Genomic DNA, 20,042 nt, shown 5'->3' on the forward strand with positions numbered 1-20,042 from the left:
ATTTTCATAGACTTCGTGGGTTTCCCTCCCCCAGATCGACAAGCCTGGACTGGACCCAGGAAACAACTGGAGGGTAAAACTGAAGATATAGAACTGGTTTAGTAGCTTCTCCTGTTTTGTTTTGGAAAAGCAGCATGAAAGCGCAGGTGTTCCAGAAAGGAAGATAAGAAAGGCACTTTTGGATGCTGAAATCTGGACTTTGCATTTCTCTCTTTCTCTCTATCACGTGCTATTTGCTTCATTGGAGAAAAGAGGAAGAGAGGCATTGTCAGCCAGATAATCTGGAAAGTTGTTTGGACTGCTCTGGACTGATCTTCCACCTTTGAGAGGTTAGCAAAAGTTGGACTCTCACCTGCTCGATGGATTATTCTCTTGGCAGCGTCACCAGTCTGAGGAAGGACATGGCCTCCGTTTCTTACCTCCTACGAGCCTGGGTTTTCCTCTTCCTTCATGGTATGTATTGTGGTTTGAGAACTTGGATGCTCTTTCCTGGATCTGGGAAACCAGGAGAAAGGATGTTCTCGTTTGTGTTTCTCTGGAGATTAGTTCTCATGACTTTGGTGGTATGGTGAGTACATCAAAACTGAAGGTACGTAATCTCCGTTGGTTTGACCCACAATGTAGCAACTGACAGTGAGATTTCTTTCCTGGGCACCTGCTGAAAGATCGCATGGGAGACATTTTTGTCGCTTTCATTTCCTTTTCTTAGTTCTGCAGGACCTCCTGATCTGGGGGCCATGGGAAAAGTCTTGTTTAGATGCACTCCCAAGGACAAAGCAAAAAGGTTATGGGAAACATAGTCCCCTTCTGTACAATATTAATGTTTCTTCTTCTCCTTCTCCTTCTCCTTCTCCTTCTCCTTCTCCTTCTCCTCCTCCTCCTCCTCCTCCTCCTCCTCCTCCTCCTCCTCCTCCTCCTCCTCCTCCTGTGTGTGTGTATGTTCCAGCATATCTCTGGAACGCCTCAAGCAATTTCAACCAAACTTGGTACACAGACGACTTACTCTCTGGAAAAAAAGTACTGTGGGGGATAAGATACTGTGGGGGATAAGATAAGATACTGTTAATTAACACCCCTCCGGATGTGTATTCTGTTAAGATACAGCCTGTTGTGCCTTAAAATGGCTTCTACTGTACTGCCTTAAAACAGCCTCTACTGTACAGCGCAGTGGGGTTGCCATGGTAAGACCGTGACAGTACTCCACAAAGGAGCTCCCTCTGGTAAGGGGAAAAATCCAACATTAGAAATTACGCTCTGGGGGCACAAGGGAAAACATTTTTAACTAATTTATTTGTCGCCGAAATCAGGGCTCAGGGAGAAGTTGCTCTCGCCATTGTCTCTTCAGGAATTGTGGCGATGTTAATGGAAGGAGGGAGGCCACTTGACCTTACTATTCCTCTCTAATACAGGATTGGGATAAATAAATACCCGGGCAATGTTTTAATAAAAGGGAATAATGAACAAAAAAAAACATGAATGCGAATTACTTGGATTACTGGGCTGTTCGACCTTCCAGGGCATTTAAAGAAGGCTTCCTTGAATGAAAAGTTTTTCCTTTCACCCTAGGCTGCATCACAAGTTATCCTACACAAATACGCTCCACATCCAAAGACACAAGAAACTGTACGACTAACCCACAGGTGAGTTCCTGAACTTTGCCCAAAATGTTTGTTCTGCTAATATGCTACCATGATTTCTCCAAAAAAAATATAAGGTTTTGGCAACTTCTGATGCCTGAGCAAAGCCCCATCCTTCCTGGTCAGAAGAGACAATCCAGTCCCACTTTTGCAGCCCCCCGCCAAGTCCTTCAGGATCAATTTGGGGGCCAAATCCCCATTTTCAGCCATGTCTTTCTGTTTCTTCCTCTTTATGGTTTATGTCATAAAAAGTTGTGCTGAACCATTAAAAGAAAGTTTATACACCTGTTTTCTGTAAATCACCCCAGGGATGTCCACAGACAGATGGTCAGAAAAGTGGAGATGACAACCAAAACCACCCAATTGAAGCTCTGTGCTCATCTTTGGTTTATGGCTGTGTAGGTAGGTAGGTAGATAGGTAGATGTTCTGACCCCCGCCTCCATCCAGTAACGAAAGCCGAGACACGCTTAATGAGAATGTCCTTTAATAACAAGACCAGACTCTCGGTGGCTGAAAGCCAAGTAAACAAATAGATAAGGATCTTGGCAGCAAGGCCGACAAACCTTGGCAGCAATTCAGACAAACTCTGGCAGCAATCCAGCCTGCCAAGTTTGTTTCTCTTTAGTCCAAGCATTGACTTCTGCAAGAAGGGCGTAGCACAAGCAGTCTTTTTTATAGTCTGGAGAGTAGCCTAATGACCATCAGCTGAGCGTAATTACCTCCTGTAATTACATAGTTGTTCTTGACGCTGAGTAGCTCTTCGACGGCGTGCATCCCGAAACAACTCACTGTTGGTTTCTGGATCACTCTCCCTTGTCCAAGGCTCAGATGCCACCTGGTGGCCAACCAGTCTCTCTGTGCCCTGCTAGGAGTCGGAACCCTGTCCAGTGTCCTCCACATCCTCCAGGGCCTACTCATAGGGCCCCTCACTGTTGGAGTCTGGTGGCAGCTCCAACAGCTCCTTCTGGGCCACAACAGACAGACAGGCAGGCAGGCAGGCAGGCGTCCTGTACTTTTTTAATGCATGGGGCTTTGATCACATAGTTGAGTCCCCCATTTTCCTTTCGTTGATCCTACCCACCCACACTTCGGATACCCCTGCCCCAACCTCTAAGGAAAAAAGGCAAAAATTATGATTATTCTGCTGAATTCACTACCCTGTTTTCCCCAAAATAAGACCCAACTGGAAATGAAGCCCTAGCATGATTTTTCAGGATGCTCATAATATAAACCCTACCGCTGCCCCGCCCCCCCCGCAAAATAAGCATCAGTTAAGATCGTCAACCCGATGGATGCATTCAGTACCGTATTTCCCCAAAAACAAGACCTAAATGAAATATAACCCCTAATGCATTTTTTGGAGCAAAAATTAATATAAGACCCAGTCTTATTTTCAGGGAAACACGGTAGTTCATTACCACATCCTGGCCTATCATCCTGGAAGCTGTGCATTCTTTTCGTAAAAACCAAAGTCTTTTTCTCAACGCCTAGCTCAGCTGCTACACTTAATGGGTGTCCTGTTGTATTTATTTATCGACCATCATTTGTATGCTGTCTGCCTACCCAACAGACGGATTTGACAGGTCTTGAAGCTCTTAAGCCAGGTTATTTTTTTCTATGGCAAGGAAACAGAACAGGTGTTTCCTCCTCTTCTAACTTCCCAATCGTACCCTGGGAATTTCTCCAGATGGGTCACCCTCAAGTCCTAAATGACTCTGAACCTGTTGAAGCTTTTCAAAACCATCTGGGTACTGGCTGTATACCTAATGGTAACTCTACAGAAAAGGGACGTGGTGACTCAGTGGCTAAGATGTTGAGCTTGTTGATCAGAAAGGTTGGCAGTTCGAATCCCTAGCGCTGCATAATGGAGTGAGCTCCCATTACTTGTCCCAGCTTCTACCAACCTAGCAGTTCGAAAGCATGTAAAAATGCAAGTAGAAAAATAGGAACCACCTTTGGTGGGAAGGTAACAGCGTTCCATGCACCTTCGGCGTTTAATCCTGACCACGGAGACGTCTTTGGACAGCGCTGGCTCTTCAGGCTTTGAAACGGAGATGAGCACCGCCCCCTAGAGTCGGGAACAACTAGCACATATGTGCGAGGGGAGCCTTTACCTTAACTGTACAGATTCTAACCTCTTTATCCTTCTGTTCCTCTCTTCCCACTCCTAAACCCTCTGCCGCCATGTTTTACTCTGCCGTAAGTACTTGCCACCCACCGCGATTGTGACGAGCGAGCGTCTGAAGGCCCTACGGGAGCAGATGAAAACCCACAAGCTGTCAGCCTATATTGTGCCTAACACAGATGCACACCTGGTAAGTCAATGAAGACAGGAACAGATCCACTGGGGCAGGGATGGAGCAGCAGGGCAAGGAGATAGACCCCTTAACTATGGTTGAATTTCCACCACAGGATGAACAATAGCAATCGCAATAGCCCTTAGACTTATAGACTGTTTCACAGTCCTTTAAGCCCCTCTCTAAGCAGTTTACAGAGTCAGCTTCTTGCCCCCAACAATCTGGGTCCTCATTTTACCCACCTCGGAAGGATGGAAAGGTGAGCCAAATCAAATCAAACCTTTATTGTCAATGCACAACATGCGTACAATGAAATTGAATGATCCTCCCTTGGTGCAGTCCACTTAAGAACACAGAATATATCTCAATAAATCAGTAAGTAAAAAGAAATCCCTAAACCCAATAAGTCATAAACTAGCACACATAACCTCATACATACATACTGTATGTCCTATTATATCACGCCGGTATATACATGTTGCACATTACACTGGCACTGTAGCTCTATCACATTAAGCCTGATTGTGATGTTATGTTGCATTTAAAGGTCTGACAGCCCATGGATAAAAGCTATTTTTCAGCCTATTCGTTCGGCTGGCTATGCTTCTATATCTCCTGCCCGATGATAGGAGAATAAATTCTCCATTCTCAAGTGGTAAATATGAAGGAACAGTAGAGGAAGCAATGATGTAACCCCAAATTTCAAACTCCTACCATAATTCAGTTCCATCCTTTTGGGAAGTCCATGTAGAATGCTGGGAGTTTTAAGTTTTAGGAGTTTTAGGAGTTTTATGACAATTCACTGTGGCCAACTTGCCATGGCCAACTATCTACAGGACAATCGCCATGGCCAACAACTTGTGGGACAACTCATTGCAGGATAAAGAGTTACACTGATATCGAAAAAATGGTGGGAAAGAATCATTAAAGAAATGTCTATAGAGACTCTCAGTCATCCAAGTCACCGTTGTTCCAAAGGTGCTTTTTTTTTTTCAAGAGGCAAATGGGCTTTCTGGTTTTTCTTTGAAGACATTTCACTTCTCACCCAAGAAGCTTCTTCAGCTTCTCTCAGAAGCTTCTCCTGCGCTCAGAGCTGAAGAAGCTTCTTGGATGAGAAGCGAAACATCTTCAGAGAAAAACCAGGAAGTCCAGTTGCCTCTTGAAAAAAAACACCTGTGGGACACTAAAGAAAGGATGCAAAAGGAGGGACAAAATGAAATCTGAATAACAAAAATAAAAACAATTTTTATCTATGTTAAATAATTAAATTCAATCGATCAATTGTCTTGGGGTGAATTGTCCTGCAGCATGTTGGCTGTGGTGAGTTATCCCACAGTGAGTTGGCCGTGGTGACTTGTCCATGGATAGTTGTCCTTGGTGAGGTGGCCACAGCAAGCTGGCCATGGCGAGTTGCCCATAGCAAATTGGCCATGGCAAGTTGGTGATTGCAAGTTGACCTTGGTCATGGAAGTTGGCCGTGTTGAGTTGGTCCTGGACAGTTGGCCATGGCAAGTTGGTCATGGAAGTTGGCCGTGGTTAGTTGGTCATGGACAGTTGGCCGTGGTGAGTTGGTCATGGACAGTTGGCCATGGTGAGTTGGTCATGGACAGTTGGCCATGGTGAGTTGGTCATGGACAGTTGGCCATGGTGAGTTGGTCATGAACAGTTGGCTATGATTAGTTCGTCATGAACAGTTGGCCATGGTGAGTTGGTCATGGACAGTTGGCCATGGTGAGTTGGTCATGAACAGTTGGCCATGGTTAGTTTGTCATGGACAGTTGGCCATGGTTAGTTCGTCATGGACAGTTGGCCATAGTGAGTTGGTCATGGACAGTTGGCCATGGTGAGTTGGTCATGGACAGTTGACTATGGTGAGTTGGTCATGGACAGTTGGCCGTGGTGAGTTGGTCATGGACAGTTGGCCATGGTTAGTTCATCATGGACAGTTGGCCATGGTCATGAACAGTTGGCCATGGTTAGTTCATCATGGACAGTTGGTCATGGTGAGTTGGTCATGGACAGTTGGCCATGTTAAGTTCATCATGGACAGTTGGCCATGGTTAGTTCATCATGGACAATTGGCCATGGTGAGTTGGTCATGGTCAGTTGGCCATGGTTAGTTCGTCATGGACAGTTGGCCATGGTGAGTTGGTCATGGACAGTTGGCCATGGTGAGTTGGTCATGGACAGTTGGCCGTGGTGAGTTAGTCATGGACAGTTGCCTGTGAAAGTTCCCATTCCAAGTCTTAGCTACAAAAGATTACTTTGGTGATTTACTAAAAAAGTACTGAATTGTCTAAAAGGAAAGAGGCTAGATAGGCCTGGGATCCCGTCTGCATAGGACAGCCAGGAGCTGTCTCTTGTTTCTGAAAACCTTCCCATCTTCCAGAGTGAATACGTCGCAGAACGGGACAAGAGACTCACTTGGATGTCGGGTTTTTCAGGATCTACAGGTGAGTCCCCTTCCAGAAATGCAGCAACCCTCAAATCCTAAATTTATTAGTTGAACCTCAGGTCCCCAGGAATCAAATTAGCAGCTGTTCTGAATGCTCGCCGGTGATCAAGTACAGGTAGCCCTCAACTTAACCGCAGTTCATTTAGAGACAGTTCAAAGTTACCATGGTGCTAAAAAAAAAAAGTGACCTGTGACCATTTTTCACACTTACGACCATCACAGCTTCCGCATAGTCGTATGATCAAAATTCAGACGCTTGGCAGCTGACTCCTATTTATGACGGTAGCAGTGTCCTGGGGTCGCACATGATCCCCTTTTGCGACTGTCTGACAAGCGAAATCCATGGGGAAGCCAGATTCACTTAACAATCCCGTTACTAACTTAACAACTACAATGATTCACTTAACAACTGCAGCAAGAAAGGTTGTAAAACGAGGCAAAATTCACTTAACTTTCGCTTAGCAGCAGAAATTTTGGGCTCAATTGTGGTCGTAAGTCGAGGACTACCTGCAGGAACTGTGAACTAAGCAAAAAATATAATATAATCCATACATCCTTAACTGTCTGGTTTGGCTCCGCAACCCAACAAGACAGACACAGACTTCAACAGATAATTAGATAATTAGAAAAAAACCATGGCTACTAACCTGTCTTCCATTGAGGACCTGTATACTACACAAGTCAAAAAGAGGGCTGTGAAAATATCTACACACCCCTCAAATCCTGGATATAAGTTGTTCCAACTCCTACCCTCAAAACGATGCTATAGGGCTCTACACACCAGAACAACTAGACACAAGGACAGTTTTTTTGCCAAATGCCATCACTCTGCTAAACAACTAATTCCCACAACACTGTCAAACTATTTACTAAGTCTGCATTACTATTATTCTTCTCTTCCTTCCTAGTACCTATCTATTCCCACTTATGACTATAACCATGTTGCTTGGATCTTTCTTGGATTCAAATTTATATTATTTTTATTTGTTTCCTAGTATGATTTGATAGCTTATTAGTAACCTATGACTATCACTGTGTTGTATCTTTTATTCTTGATGAATGTATTTTATTCTCCTTATGGATACTGAAAGCATATGCACCAAAGACTTGTGTGTCCTTGTGTAGCCAATCACACTTGTCCAATAAAGAATTCTATTTTATTGTGTTCTGTTCTGTTCTATTATTCTATTCTCTTCTACCCCACCCAAACACCCTTGTCATTGTAACTTTCTTGAAAATAGCATAGTTGTGCCCTAATTCCAGGGCAAGGGGAAGCAACATAGATCATATTTTTGTTGTTTTGAATACGCAAAAGCCATTTTGCTAAGCTTACAATGGCTCGTCCCCAGTCCCAGAAGAAATGCAACATCAGATCGCTCCACCCCGTGGGTGAATTATGGCTACATTTAAGAAAGAAAGAAGAGCAAATGTCTTGATGCAACATTATAAAAACGAAAGTCTTTTTTCTTACTGAATCTTGTCTGCAGTGCAACGGTTCTATTTAATGTATTCAATATGCTTAAATGTGTTAGATGCATTCCCACTCTGCACTTTCTCAAAATCAACAAAAAGAGAGATAAAACCTCCCACGTGTAATTTCCCATGTCTGTCATCCAATCGCTGAACCTACAAATGTATGTAAACTAAAAATGTCTCGGCAGCTTTCCCCAGTCTAGCCTGACATTAGCAGATTTCAGAAAAGGCACACTGGAGATTTAAAACTCATGTGTAGCATTAATTGGAAAAATATTTTCACCTTCCATGGGAGCTGGATTTCAGAGAGACTAGCACCCACTCTACATTTAGGCCTAAAAATCTTAATATTGTGTGTGTGTGTTTGTGTGTGTGTGTGTGTGTGTGTTGTGTGTTCCAGCATAACTCTGCAATGTCTAGAGCAATTTCAACCAAACTTGGTACACAGATGACTTACTCTCTGGAAACAAATACTGTTGGAGTAAGACACCCCTAAAACCCTTGGGGTGGATGTGTTCTGTTAAGATACAGCCTGTTGTGCCTTAAAATGGCTTTCACTGTGCAGTACAGTGGAGTTGCCATGGTAACGGCTTCACGGTAGTCCACAAGGGGGCTCCCTCTAGTTAGGGGGAAAAACCAACAGTAGAAACTACATTTGGTCTGGACATTTTCCCCTATAAATAAATACCCCGGCAATGCCGATACCCAAGTTATCAGCTAGTTTATAATAAAAATCCACATGCTATGAAGCTCATGCAGTATGTCCCTTCATCACCAACCAGAAAATGACATCCAGGGAAACAGCAGCGAAAACTAAACTTAAGATGTTGTTTTTCCAAATAAATTTTGTCTTCGGTGCCTCTGACTTTTAGAATTTCATCCTTAGGGACTGGTGTGATCACCCTGCAGAAAGCTGCTCTCTTCACGGACAGCCGGTATTGGATCCAGGCTGAGCGTCAGATGGATTGCAATTGGAAGCTGCAGAAATCAGGTTGGTCCTTGTCTTAATTTTGTTTTAGAGCCTCCACATTCTCTCTTTTCAGTTCCATGGTGACTTGGCCATGGAGAGTTGTCCATGGTGAGGTGGCCACAGTGAGTTGTCCATGGCCAGTTGTCCATGGTGAGTTGTCCATGGTGAGTTTGTCCATGGTGAATTGTCCATGGTGAGTTGTCCATGGCCAATTGTCCATGGTGAGTTGTCCATGATGAGTTGTCCATGATGAGTTTGTCCATGGTGAATTGTCCATGGTGAGTTGTCCATGGCAAGTTGTCAATGGTGAGGTGGACACAGTGAGTTGTCCATGGTGAGGTGGCCACAGTGAGTTGTCCATGGTGAGTTGTCCATGGCAAGTTGCCAATGGTGAGGTGGCCACAGTGAGTTGTCCATGGCGAGTTGTCCATGGTTAGTTGTCCATAGCGAGTTGTCCATGGTGACCACAGTGAGTTGGCTTGGCAAGTTATGCCATTCCGATTTTCCAGCTCTTCCTTGGAAGTCCTAGAAATCAGACCTGGGTCTTCTGTCTACTCAACAAGCGCTCAATGGTCCTTCCTACAGAGGATTCACAGGCTTGCTCTTGTGACCACTGAAATGGGACTCAGCTCCTGCCACGTTGGTCCATGCTTACGACCATCTAGTCCTTCTGCTAATCCAGAGAGAGAGGCATGGCTCACTGATGTCTTTTCTTTTGCAGTGTGGCTCACCTCTATTGGACAATGGATACTCAACGAAGTTCCTGCTGGGGAAGCCATTGGATTGGATCCCTTCCTCTTTTCTATTGGTATGAAGCATCTCTGGAGTTTCTTGGGCATGTCAGGGCAGGCTCAAGAAGCAGATGGCTGGTCCACCAAGGAAGATGAGGCTACCTCACAGCCCTGCATTAGCAGCTTGCACTGAAATGCTGAAATGCCAGCTGTTGTGACTTCCCTCATCTCCCATTACATTCCCCTGGCTGACAGCTGTTCTGCTCTGATGTTTCAAGATCTCCCCTTCTCATTGTCTTTCCCTAGACAATTGGTACAGCTATCACCAGATCCTGGAAGGTGCAAATAGGAACTTGAGTTTCCCTGAAGTTAACCTGGTGGACCTCGTGTGGGGCAGTGAGCGGCTTCCTCCACCTACCAACACAATCTATCGACTCGCCGATGACTTCGTTGGTAGGTTTGGGGCACAAAGAAAGTGCCAAGATGAAATTGGTGGGGAGGTTGGGCCATTTTGCCCGGAGACAAAGGATGTTTGTAGTGCAATATTTGTCAGGCCCTAAGGATCGGGAACATTCATTAAGTTGGGGTACAGAGATTTATTCAAATCTATTTTTCTATTATTTATACCATTTTTGGACTTTTATAATTTATATATATTTTATAATTATCTATTCAAATTTATTCAGATCAAGAGTCTAGTCAACTAAAGTTCAGCAATAAATTGGAGGCAGATAAGGGTCAACAAAATTCAGAAGTTGGATTTGGGGTTGGTCTTGGATCATTTGTGGCAATGTAAGGATTCTAAGCTAATGACACATTTAACTCCACCACCACCACCACCACCATCCCAGCTCTGTCTGCTCTTCTCTTGCAACATTTCTGGAACAGCTCAATTTGAGAAACGTGGTCTTAGGGCAATCCCCCTCACCTTAAATTGGCTGCCTATCAATTCTGCTGTTTAATAATAGCACGGCTGGCCATAAGAAAAAGGTATTGTTTTTCTTGCTCTCTTGGATGCTGTTTTATAGTGAAGGCCAGGAAATTGGCATTTCCATCAGCCAGACCTCCCATTCCCATGATCTTTTCTTCCTTTAGGAAGTACCTGGCAAGAGAAAGTTGCCCACGCTCGATTGCAGATGGAGCAACACAGCAAGAAACCCACAGCAATCTTGCTCTCTGGCCTTGAGGAGACGGCATGTAAGTCGGTTAATATTTAACAGGCTTCTATTTATATCTTTCTCTCCTAGATCCCTCTCCATCTATCTATCATCTATCTATCGATCTATCTATCTATCTATCCATCCATCCATCCATCCATCCATCCATCCATCCATCCATCCATCCATCCATCTATCTAGCTATCTAGCTATCTAGCTATCTAGCTATCTAGCTATCTATTGTAGATATCTAGATATGTATGTATCAGAGGTATGTTGCTAATTTTTTTTTACTGCTGTTTTGGTGCTCCCGCGCGCATGTGATGCTTCTGCGCATGTGCAGAAGCATCCGGGCAGGTAGGCAGAGCCTCCCACTGCCGCTACTACTAGTTCACCCAATCCGGACCGAACCGGCAGCAAACCACCTCTGGTATGTATGTATCTGTCTGTCTATCTAGGTGTCTATCTCTCTATCTATCTATCATCTATCCATCCATCCATCCATCCATCCATCCATCCATCCATCCATCTCTCTATCTCTCTATCTCTCTCTCTATCTCTCTATCTATCTCTCTATCTCTCTATCTCTCTATCTCTCTATCTCTCTATTTCTATCTCTATCTCTAAATCCACCAACTATCTAGCTAGCTCCAATCTTATTTTTATAAATACCTCAAGGCATTGAACATACCTAATACTCCTTCCTCCTCCTTTGTTCTTCCCAATAACAACTCAAGTTGGGCCCAAAGTCACCGAGCTGCGTTCATGCCTACATTCATACTAGAATTCATAGTCTCCTGGTTTCTAGCCTGTAAACTCTAAGCGGTTTACAGAGTCAGCCTATTGCCCCCAACAATCTGGGTTCTCATTTGACCGACCTCAGAAGGATGGAAGGCTGAGTTAACTTTGAGCCGGTCAGAATCAAACTGCCAAACTGCTGGCAGTCAGAAGAATTAGCCTGCAATACTGCATTCTTACCACTGGGCCGCTATGGCTGTGTGCAGCATATTAAAGATTCGATTGTGTGTCTTGTTTCCTCGTTACACAAAAGCTGTCGTTATCTCCTCTTCCCATCTTTGTCTCAAATTCTTCTTCCTGGCTCCCTGCAGTGGCCTTGGCTCCTTTGCTCTCCCTCTCCTGCTATTGTCTCTTCCTTTAATCACTTAACCGCTGTCCTGGTTTTATGCGGAAGTTATTAGAGACCTCTTTTTCTTCCCCCGTAGGGCTCTTCAATCTTCGAGGAGATGACATTCCTTACACCCCCGTCTTCTACGCTTACACGCTTCTCACCAAGACAGATATCAGGTACTTGATCTCCCTGCGACAATTCAGACAGCAGTCTGGTTCCCATCGTAAGTGGGGAACCTCCGCAAAATGTGGCCAAGGTCCAACGGAGCATTCAGTCACCCGCTTTCCATTCCTTTCCTTTCCCCTCCCATTCCATTTTTCTTTTGATTTCCCATCTCCGCCCCCACAGATCACCAGTGCTCAGACAATTCTCTTCTCTTGGTTTGCTGAAGACTTTTTGGGTCCCCTGGGTTCTCTTAAGCTGCCTGAGATCCTTCTTCTGTGCAGATTCATTTGGGCGGCATATCTGGGAGTTGCTGAGGTCCTGGCAATGACCTCTGAAGTCCTTCAGGAAAACAGAGGGAATAATAACGCCCTTGGTGCCCATCTGAAAGTCTCGTAAGATCCAGGACAACCTCATGGGGCTGTCATCAGGTTTTAGGGTTTAGAGCGGTAGTGGGTTCTTACCAGTTTGGACCAGTTTGGCCCAACTGGTAGTGATATGGCAGCTTGCCCTATCACTACCGGTTCCCTGGTCTCTTCTGCCGTCGCCGGCATGTTTCTGCACATGCGCAGAACAGTTTCAGTCAACTGCGCAGGCGCGGCAACGCACAGCGTAATTAATTCGTAATTTGTAATTTAATAAACTTATATGCCGCCGAATCCCGTAGGGCTCCGGGCAGCTTACAAATATGAGAATAAAACAAAAAATAAAAAAATAGGGAAAGGACAAGAACAGGTTTAAAAGGAACACAACATACACTCAACTTAGATGGGGGCTGCACCTTATACATGGGTCAACAGCCCCAGGCCTGCCGGAACAGCCAGGTTTTGGTGGCTTTTTGGAAGGCCGAGAGAGTAGGAAGGGTCCGGATCTCTGTGGGTAGATCGTTCCACAGGGCCAGAGCAGCTACAGAGAAGGCCCTCCCCTGAGGGGCCGCCAGCCGGCATTGTCCGGTCGACGGCACTCGGAGGAAGCCCAGCCTGTGAGTTCTTATGGGCTGTTGGGAGGCGTGTGTGAGAGTGAAGTGAGCAGAGCGCAAGTAAAACATCCTCTCAGCGAACCAGTAGTAAGCTGATTAGGAACCCACCCCTGGTTTAGAGCAGAGGTGGGCTGCTACGGGTTCACCCAGGTTCGTGAGACTAATATTATGGCCAGTTCAGAGAACCTCCAAATCCCACCCCTGGCTGGCCCCGTCCACCCTGCTCACCTTGCCCCTCCCACCCCAACGAGCCCATCTCAGGAGTCTCCACACGGCCCATTTTGGATGCAAGGTAAGTGCAGCGCCCGCGTAGAGGGGAGGGGAGGGGAAAAAACAGGCCTCCTGGATGTTCCGGAAGGCCGGAAATGGACCTGTTTTTTTGGCCTCTGGGTGGCTTCCGGAGCCCAAGGGAGGCAGTTTTCACCCTCACAGAGTCTCAAGGAAAGCATCTAGAGACTGGGGAAGGTGAAAATGCCTCCCCCTGCTGTGATGCAGGAAGCCAATTAGGCCATGCCCACCCAGCAACTGGCCAGAGAACCGTTGCTGAAATTTTGGAAGCCCACCCTTGGTTTAGAGCAAGGATGTCCAACCTCGTCAACTTTAAGACTTGTGGACCTCAACTCCCAGAATTCTCCACATTGGCTGGGGAATACTGGGGATTGAAGTCCACAACTCTTAAAGTTGACAAGATCGGACACTCTTGGTTGGATTCCAAGTTAAATGTTGTGTGCAAACAGAATACAAGAATGTCAGAACAAAGAGGCTCCTGACCACGGCAGCAACGTGGCAGGTCCACATTTAGAGACAGCGAAAGGGTTGGTCCATGGGCTTCCAGAGCCTCTTGGCTGGGTGCCACAAAGGAATCCAAGTCCATCCAGCTGGACCTTTGAAACCATCTGGTACTTTGAACTCTGCCTAGAAATCTGAACTGATCTGGCAAGGCAAGGCTGACGTCCTCAAGGAGGAAATGAATTAGGACTTGTAAAATCATGGCGGGAATGGGAAAAGGGCCATGTTTATACACAGTGAACTTTGTGTAGTGGAAAGCAAGCATACATCTTGCATTTGAATTCACAGGCACCAGAAGGAAGAGGGAAGCCTGCAGTGGGTCTGCCTGATAGAGCTTTGGGTTAAAATAACTTCACTGTTTAGGATAACGCAGATGGGGAGATTCGAAAATAAATGAACGATCCGCCATCGTCCGTGTTAGATTTGTATATGTTTTCAGCGAAGAGCAAAACAAATGCAGGGGAAGAGAGGCCTGTGTCAACCCGATGTCCTCCAGATGCCCTGCACTACAAGTTCCAAGAGCCTTTGTCCGTATGGGAATTGTAGTTCAGCGTCTCTGGAATGGGCCGAGTTCAAGGAAGCTGACTTAAGCCTTTTTCTTCACTGCTTGGAGAAGGGTCGTGGAAAGGCCTTTGAACTCATTCGTCTTCTTCTCAGTCGATGGTCAAGTAGGTTGAAAGCTGCAAGAAGTGCACTGAAATCTTGTCATGGCCAAAATTCAGCGGGTTGATGTTTTGTCGATCACCAACTTTTAACCAAGGGTGGGATTGAAAATTTTTAGCAACCGGTTCTCTGCCTGGTTGCTGGGTGGTCGAGGCCAAGGTGGGCGTGGCATACTCAGCCTCCTGCACCACGGCGGGTGTGTGTGTGTATTTTTCACCCTCCCCAGACTCCAGAGCCTTTCCTTGAGCTTCCAGGAGGGCAAAAACAGCCTCCTCTGGGCCCTCCGGAGGCCAGAAATGGGTCTGTTTCCAGACTTCCAGAACTTCTGAGAGGCCCATTTTTCGCCCTCTCCAGGCTCTGGAAGTGTTCTTTGAGCCTCCAGAAGGGCAAAAACAGCCTCCCCCTGGGCTCCGGAGGCCCTCTGGAGGCTGGAAATGGGGCCATTTTTGGACTTCCGGAGCTTCCGGGAGACCCATTTTTCACTCTCCCGGAGCCTCCGTGTGGGCACTTACCTGGTATCCAAATTGGGCCACGTGGAGACTCCTGAGAGGGGCGGAGCAGGGTGGGGCCAGCCAGTACTTGGAACTACCGGTTTGGCGAACGAGATATAAAATTAACATCCGGTTCTCCTGAACCGGTCCAAACTGGTTGAACCCCACCCCTGCTTTTAACTGTGCCTAATTGGCAAAGGGGTTATGGGGCTAAAAGGAAGAAGCATGGCCAGGAAGAGCTGCCCCACATTCGTAAAGGCAACACTTTCCTAATTAAACTCACTTCCTTTTTTTTCAAAAAAACATTTTTATTTAAGTTATAAAATATTATAAAATACAAAAGCAAATAGGGGGACAATGAGGGGAAAGGGAAGAGAAAAGTGAGGAAATGTGGGGAAAGAAAAAGAAACATGGACTCCTGACTCTCTTGGTTACAGTAGAATAAGGCATTCACAACAAATCACAACTTTTTATTTTACCGTAATATTATCAACCAGTCCTTTCTACAAAATTTCTATCAGTCTAATCTGTGAAACCCAAAATCAAAGTTTCATTCTTTTCCACCTCGAGGAAGAAGTTCAGAAGCGGTTTCCATGTAGAAACAAAAGTATTTCTGTACTTTTCTTTGAGCAGAGTAGTCAATTCTGACATTTCAGCCAACTCCCATCAGCTTCTGCAACCGTTCTTCTATAGGACGATTAAACTCATGTCCCGTCCCGTCCCCCACATGGACATCTCAGTTTCCTTTGATTTGCCCCCAGTCTGTTTGTGAACCGGAGTCGGCTGAGCACTGAAGCAGTCCAGATGTTGACAGCAGGGTGCCCGGGGTCTCCGTGTGTGAAGGTGGAAGACTACGGCCAGATAGGTGACAGCCTGAGAAAATATGCCCACCAAGACGGGGTGATCATCTGGATCGGAACAGAATACACAACTCTGGGCCTTTACAAGGAGATCCCTCAAGTAAGAGAGAAGAGCAAAGAAAGATACACTAATTCTTCTTCTCTCTCAACCTATCCTAATCTCACATTTCTCCCACGATTATAAGGAGAGTATCTCCTAACCCAGAGGTCAGCAACCCACGGCTCTCGAGCCGCATGTGGCTCTCTCATCCCTCTGCTGCGGCTCCCTGTCATCAGTCGCCACCACAATTTTGAGAGGAGTTTGCAGTTGAGGGTGAGGAAGCAGGGCACACCAGGAAGAGACTCTATGGCAAGTCCTCCGGGATTGGGCAGCCTATAAATTTAATAAACAGTAAACAGTAAGTGGCGAGTTTTCCGGTCAGCTCCACAATTGATAGGGCTTTCGGTTAGGACAGGTAGAGGAAAAAGGATGCTGCGCTAGGATGAGACTCTATGGTAGGGAAACCGGACTTCTGGTCGGCTCCAGAATTGAATGGGGAGCTTCCGGTTAGGACTTTTGTGGTTCTTTGAGTGTTTAAGGTTGCCGATCCCTGACTTAATGGCTCCCCATTTATGAGCTATCTCTTCTAACACTTGTTCAATCCAACAACTGAAACCCATTTTTAAAAGACCAGGGTTTAGGTAGAAGCACAACAGAAGTTGTAAACAAGGACACGGCAAATAGAGCAAGTAGAAGAGGATAATTATCACGTGTCCATTATTACAACAGGCTATCAGCCAATTTAAAAACATAAATACCGAATTGGGCCTGTGCTACTATTTGCACCATGCTCCCAAGCACAGAGCAAGATCAATATAATTCTTGACTTCTGGGGTGGGGGGAAAAAAGAATAAATGTTTGATTTCCACTTGAGGAGGGCTTTATTCCACTTCCTTTTTCCTAGCTCTGATCCTTTAGATCGTGAATCTTCCAGAATCGTGACAAGCAAAGGAATCTGTGTTGATTGCAAAAAGGTTTGAAGATGACACGTGAAGAACAGAGGGCAGATTAATGCAACTGATTAATGGGATTTGCTGTGATGAGGGATGCAGTTGGTTAATATTTAAGCTCTGAAGGAGCCTCTTATAGATATGCTAAACCTTTCCCCAGTTTGAGCTTCTGGAGCCAACTCAGGGCCTGGGGACAGGTTAGGACTTTTTTTCTCCTCCCATCTCCAATAGTGGAAGGGTGCAGATTTCCTGAGATTCATGGACTAGCAAAAAGCTCTTGCAGGAAGTGCTCCATTCCAGAATCAACCTGACCTCAAATGAAATGTACCAACTGCAATAGCACAATAGACTTATATCCCACTTCACAGTGCTTTACAGCCCTCTCTCCAGGGGTGAAATCCAGCAGGTTCTGACAGGTTGTGGAGAACCAAGTAGCGGAAATTTTGAGTCATTTGGAGAACCAGTGGTGGAAAGTTTGAGTAGTTCGGAGAACCGGCAAATGCCACTTCTTTTGCAATATCCTACCCCTGCCACGCCCACCAAGCCACACTCACCAAGCCACACCACACCGACCAAGCCACGCCCACAGAACCAGTAGTAAAAAAAAATGAATTTCACCACTGCCTCACTCTAAGCAGTTTACAGAGTCAGCCTCTTGCCCCCAACAATCTGGGTCCTCATTTCACCCACCTCGGAAGGATGGAGGCTGAGTCAACCTTGAGCCAGTCAGGGTCAAGCTCCTGGCTATGGCAGAGTTAGCCTGCAATACTGCCCTCTAACCACTGTGCTGCTGTGTAGCTCTTTATGCTGAGACCCCAGTGAAGGCTTGTTACCAGCTGTGCATTTACAGGTGCATCGCTCAAGAAATTGCTCTAATTCCCACAGTGCTGTCTTAGCCCTATGAAATTTACCCATGTAGTAGGCTGTATTGCTATTATCATCTTTCTCCTCTTCTCTTTTCTCCTCATCTCATTTTTCCTGTTATCTTCTCCTATTGTTATATTATGATTTATCACTTGTTATTTGTAGCTTATGATTAATTATTGTTAATTATGAACTATGACCTATAACTGTTGTTGTATATGTGTACACTAAGAGCTTATGCACCGGAGACAAATTCCTTGTGTGTCCAATCACACTTGGCCAATAAAGAATTCTATTCTATTCTATTCTACACATTATTCTAATCCTTACTCAACTCTACTCTATTCTACCCTACTCTATTCCTAATTTTACTCTGTTCTACCCCACTTCTCTATTCTATTCTTCATTATTCTATTCTATTCTACTCTATGCCTTACTCTACTCTACTCTTCCTAATTTTATTCTGTTCTATTCTATTCTTTCTCTATTCTATTCTGTTCTATTTATCTATTCTATTCTTCATTATTCTATTCTATTCTACTCCACTCTACACCTTACTCTACTCTACTCCTAATTTTATTCTGTTCTGTTCAATTCTATTCTATTCTACTCTACATCTTACTCTACTCTACTCCACTCATAATTTTATTCTGTTCTATTCTGTTCAATTCAATTCAATTCTACTCTACTCTACACCTTACTCTACTCTACTCATAATTTTATTCTGTTCTGTTCAATTCTATTCTATTCTACTCTACTCTACACTTTACTCTACTCTACTCATAATTTTATTCTGTTCTGTTCAATTCAATTCTATTCTACTCTACACCTTACTCTACTCTACTCCTAATTTTATTCTGTTCTCTTCAGTTCAGTTCTATTCTATTCTACTCTACTCTACATCTTACTCTACTCTACTCTACTCCTAATTTTATTCTGTTCTATTCTGTTCAATTCTATTCTATTCTACTCTACTCTACACCTTACTCTACTCTACTCCTAATTTTATTCTATTCTATTCTATTCTACTCTACTCTACTCTGTTCTGTTCTATTCCATTCCACTCCTTTCTAAATCCCCACATTCCTATTTGCAGGAAAGCCTCTTAGAAGACGACTACTCCCCTGTCATGCTCTCCAAGGCTGTCAAAAACTCCAAGGAGCAGAAGATGATGGAAGCCGCTCACGTATGTAATCCACAGCAGGGACCCTTCCCCCGGGTGATGCAACGGCCTTGAGAGCCAAGGTCCAAAAGGGACCTTCAGGAATCAACAAAGAGGAACTCCCATAGCGGGAAAGATTTTCAGTGTTGCATTGTGAAGGTTGGGAAGCAAACTGGCCTAAAAGCTAAAAGGACAGATGGGGCAGAGGGGCAGAGGTTAGAAGAACACAGTGTGTAGCTAGTCCTCAACCTATGATTACAATGAAAGTTATGAGTTATGAAAGTTTATTTATATGCCACCCTTTTCCCTGGGGGGACTCAGGGCCGCTTACAACTCAAGGGGGGGGGGAGAAACAAACATTAACACGTGAGAACAATACATAATTAAAAAAACACAACATTCATACCATTCGGGTGGGTTACAATCTTTAGCCCCAGGCCTGACGGGATAGCCAGATTTTAAGGGCTGTGCGGAAGGTCTGGAGGGTGGTGAGGGTACGAATCTCCACGGGGAGATCGTTCCAAAGTGTCGGAGCTACTACCGAGAAGGCTCTCCTCCGCGTGGTTGCCAGTCGACACTGACCGGTAGATGAATTTCCATTGCTAATTTAAGTGAGTCATAACTGAATTTATTACCTTTTTTTTTTGCAATGTCTATGGAGATTCAGTCTTACAGGTCATATTTCTCCCAAAGGTGCCTTTTCAAAAGGCAACTGGACTTTATTTTTCCCCCTTGAGAAAGAAGAAGAAAAAGAAAATATTTCAGTTCTCATCCAAGAACCCTTCTTTAGGTTTTCTCCACTGATTCGAAGCATTTCAGGGGTGGTGACAGGACGTGGTGGTGGATGCGGTGGCCCAGTGCCTAAGATGCTGAGCTTGTCGATCAGAAAGGTCGGCAGTTCAGCGGTTCGAATCCCTAGCGCCACATAACGGAGTGAGCTCCCGTTACTTGTCCCAGCTTCTGCCAACCTAGCAGTTCCAAAGCAGGTAAAAATACAAGTAGAAAAATAGGAACTACCTTTGGTGGGAAGGTAACAATAGCAATAGCAATAGCAGTTAGACTTATATACCGCTTCATAGGGATTTCAGCCCTCTCTAAGCGGTTTACAGATTCAGCATATTGCCCCCAACAACAATCCGGGTTCTCATTTTACCCACCTCGGAAGGATGGAAGGCTGAGTCAACCCTGAGCTGGTGAGATTTGAACAGCCGAACTGCAGAACTGCAGTCAGC

The 20,042-nt window shown here is 45.1% G+C and overlaps 1 protein-coding gene across 1 annotated transcript; it reads left to right on the top strand.

Annotated features, from left to right (window-relative positions):
- Nucleotides 1-220: 220 nt before the first annotated feature.
- On the top strand, nucleotides 221-18,977 carry XPNPEP2 (X-prolyl aminopeptidase 2). The gene is made up of 11 exons (XM_032228351.1): nucleotides 221-453; nucleotides 1,567-1,640; nucleotides 3,843-3,953; nucleotides 6,325-6,388; nucleotides 8,750-8,854; nucleotides 9,555-9,641; nucleotides 9,871-10,017; nucleotides 10,660-10,761; nucleotides 11,945-12,026; nucleotides 15,696-15,894; nucleotides 18,745-18,977. The coding sequence occupies exons 1-11, from the start codon at nucleotides 360-362 to the stop codon at nucleotides 18,883-18,885; spliced, it is 1,206 nt and encodes a 401-aa protein (XP_032084242.1). The 5' UTR covers nucleotides 221-359; the 3' UTR covers nucleotides 18,886-18,977.
- Nucleotides 18,978-20,042: the final 1,065 nt, after the last annotated feature.

Source organism: Thamnophis elegans, chromosome 12, assembly GCF_009769535.1.
Source record: "Thamnophis elegans isolate rThaEle1 chromosome 12, rThaEle1.pri, whole genome shotgun sequence".
NCBI lineage: Eukaryota > Metazoa > Chordata > Lepidosauria > Squamata > Colubridae > Thamnophis > Thamnophis elegans.

Bases quoted from the DNA above. Each gene is read 5' to 3' on its own strand.
- XPNPEP2 (XM_032228351.1), top strand. From the start codon at position 360: ATGGATTATTCTCTTGGCAGCGTCACCAGTCTGAGGAAGGACATGGCC. The intron at 9,642-9,870 runs GTATGAAGCATC...GTCTTTCCCTAG, and splicing joins TCCCTTCCTCTTTTCTATTG to ACAATTGGTACAGCTATCAC. The intron at 12,027-15,695 runs GTACTTGATCTC...ATTTGCCCCCAG, and splicing joins CTCACCAAGACAGATATCAG to TCTGTTTGTGAACCGGAGTC.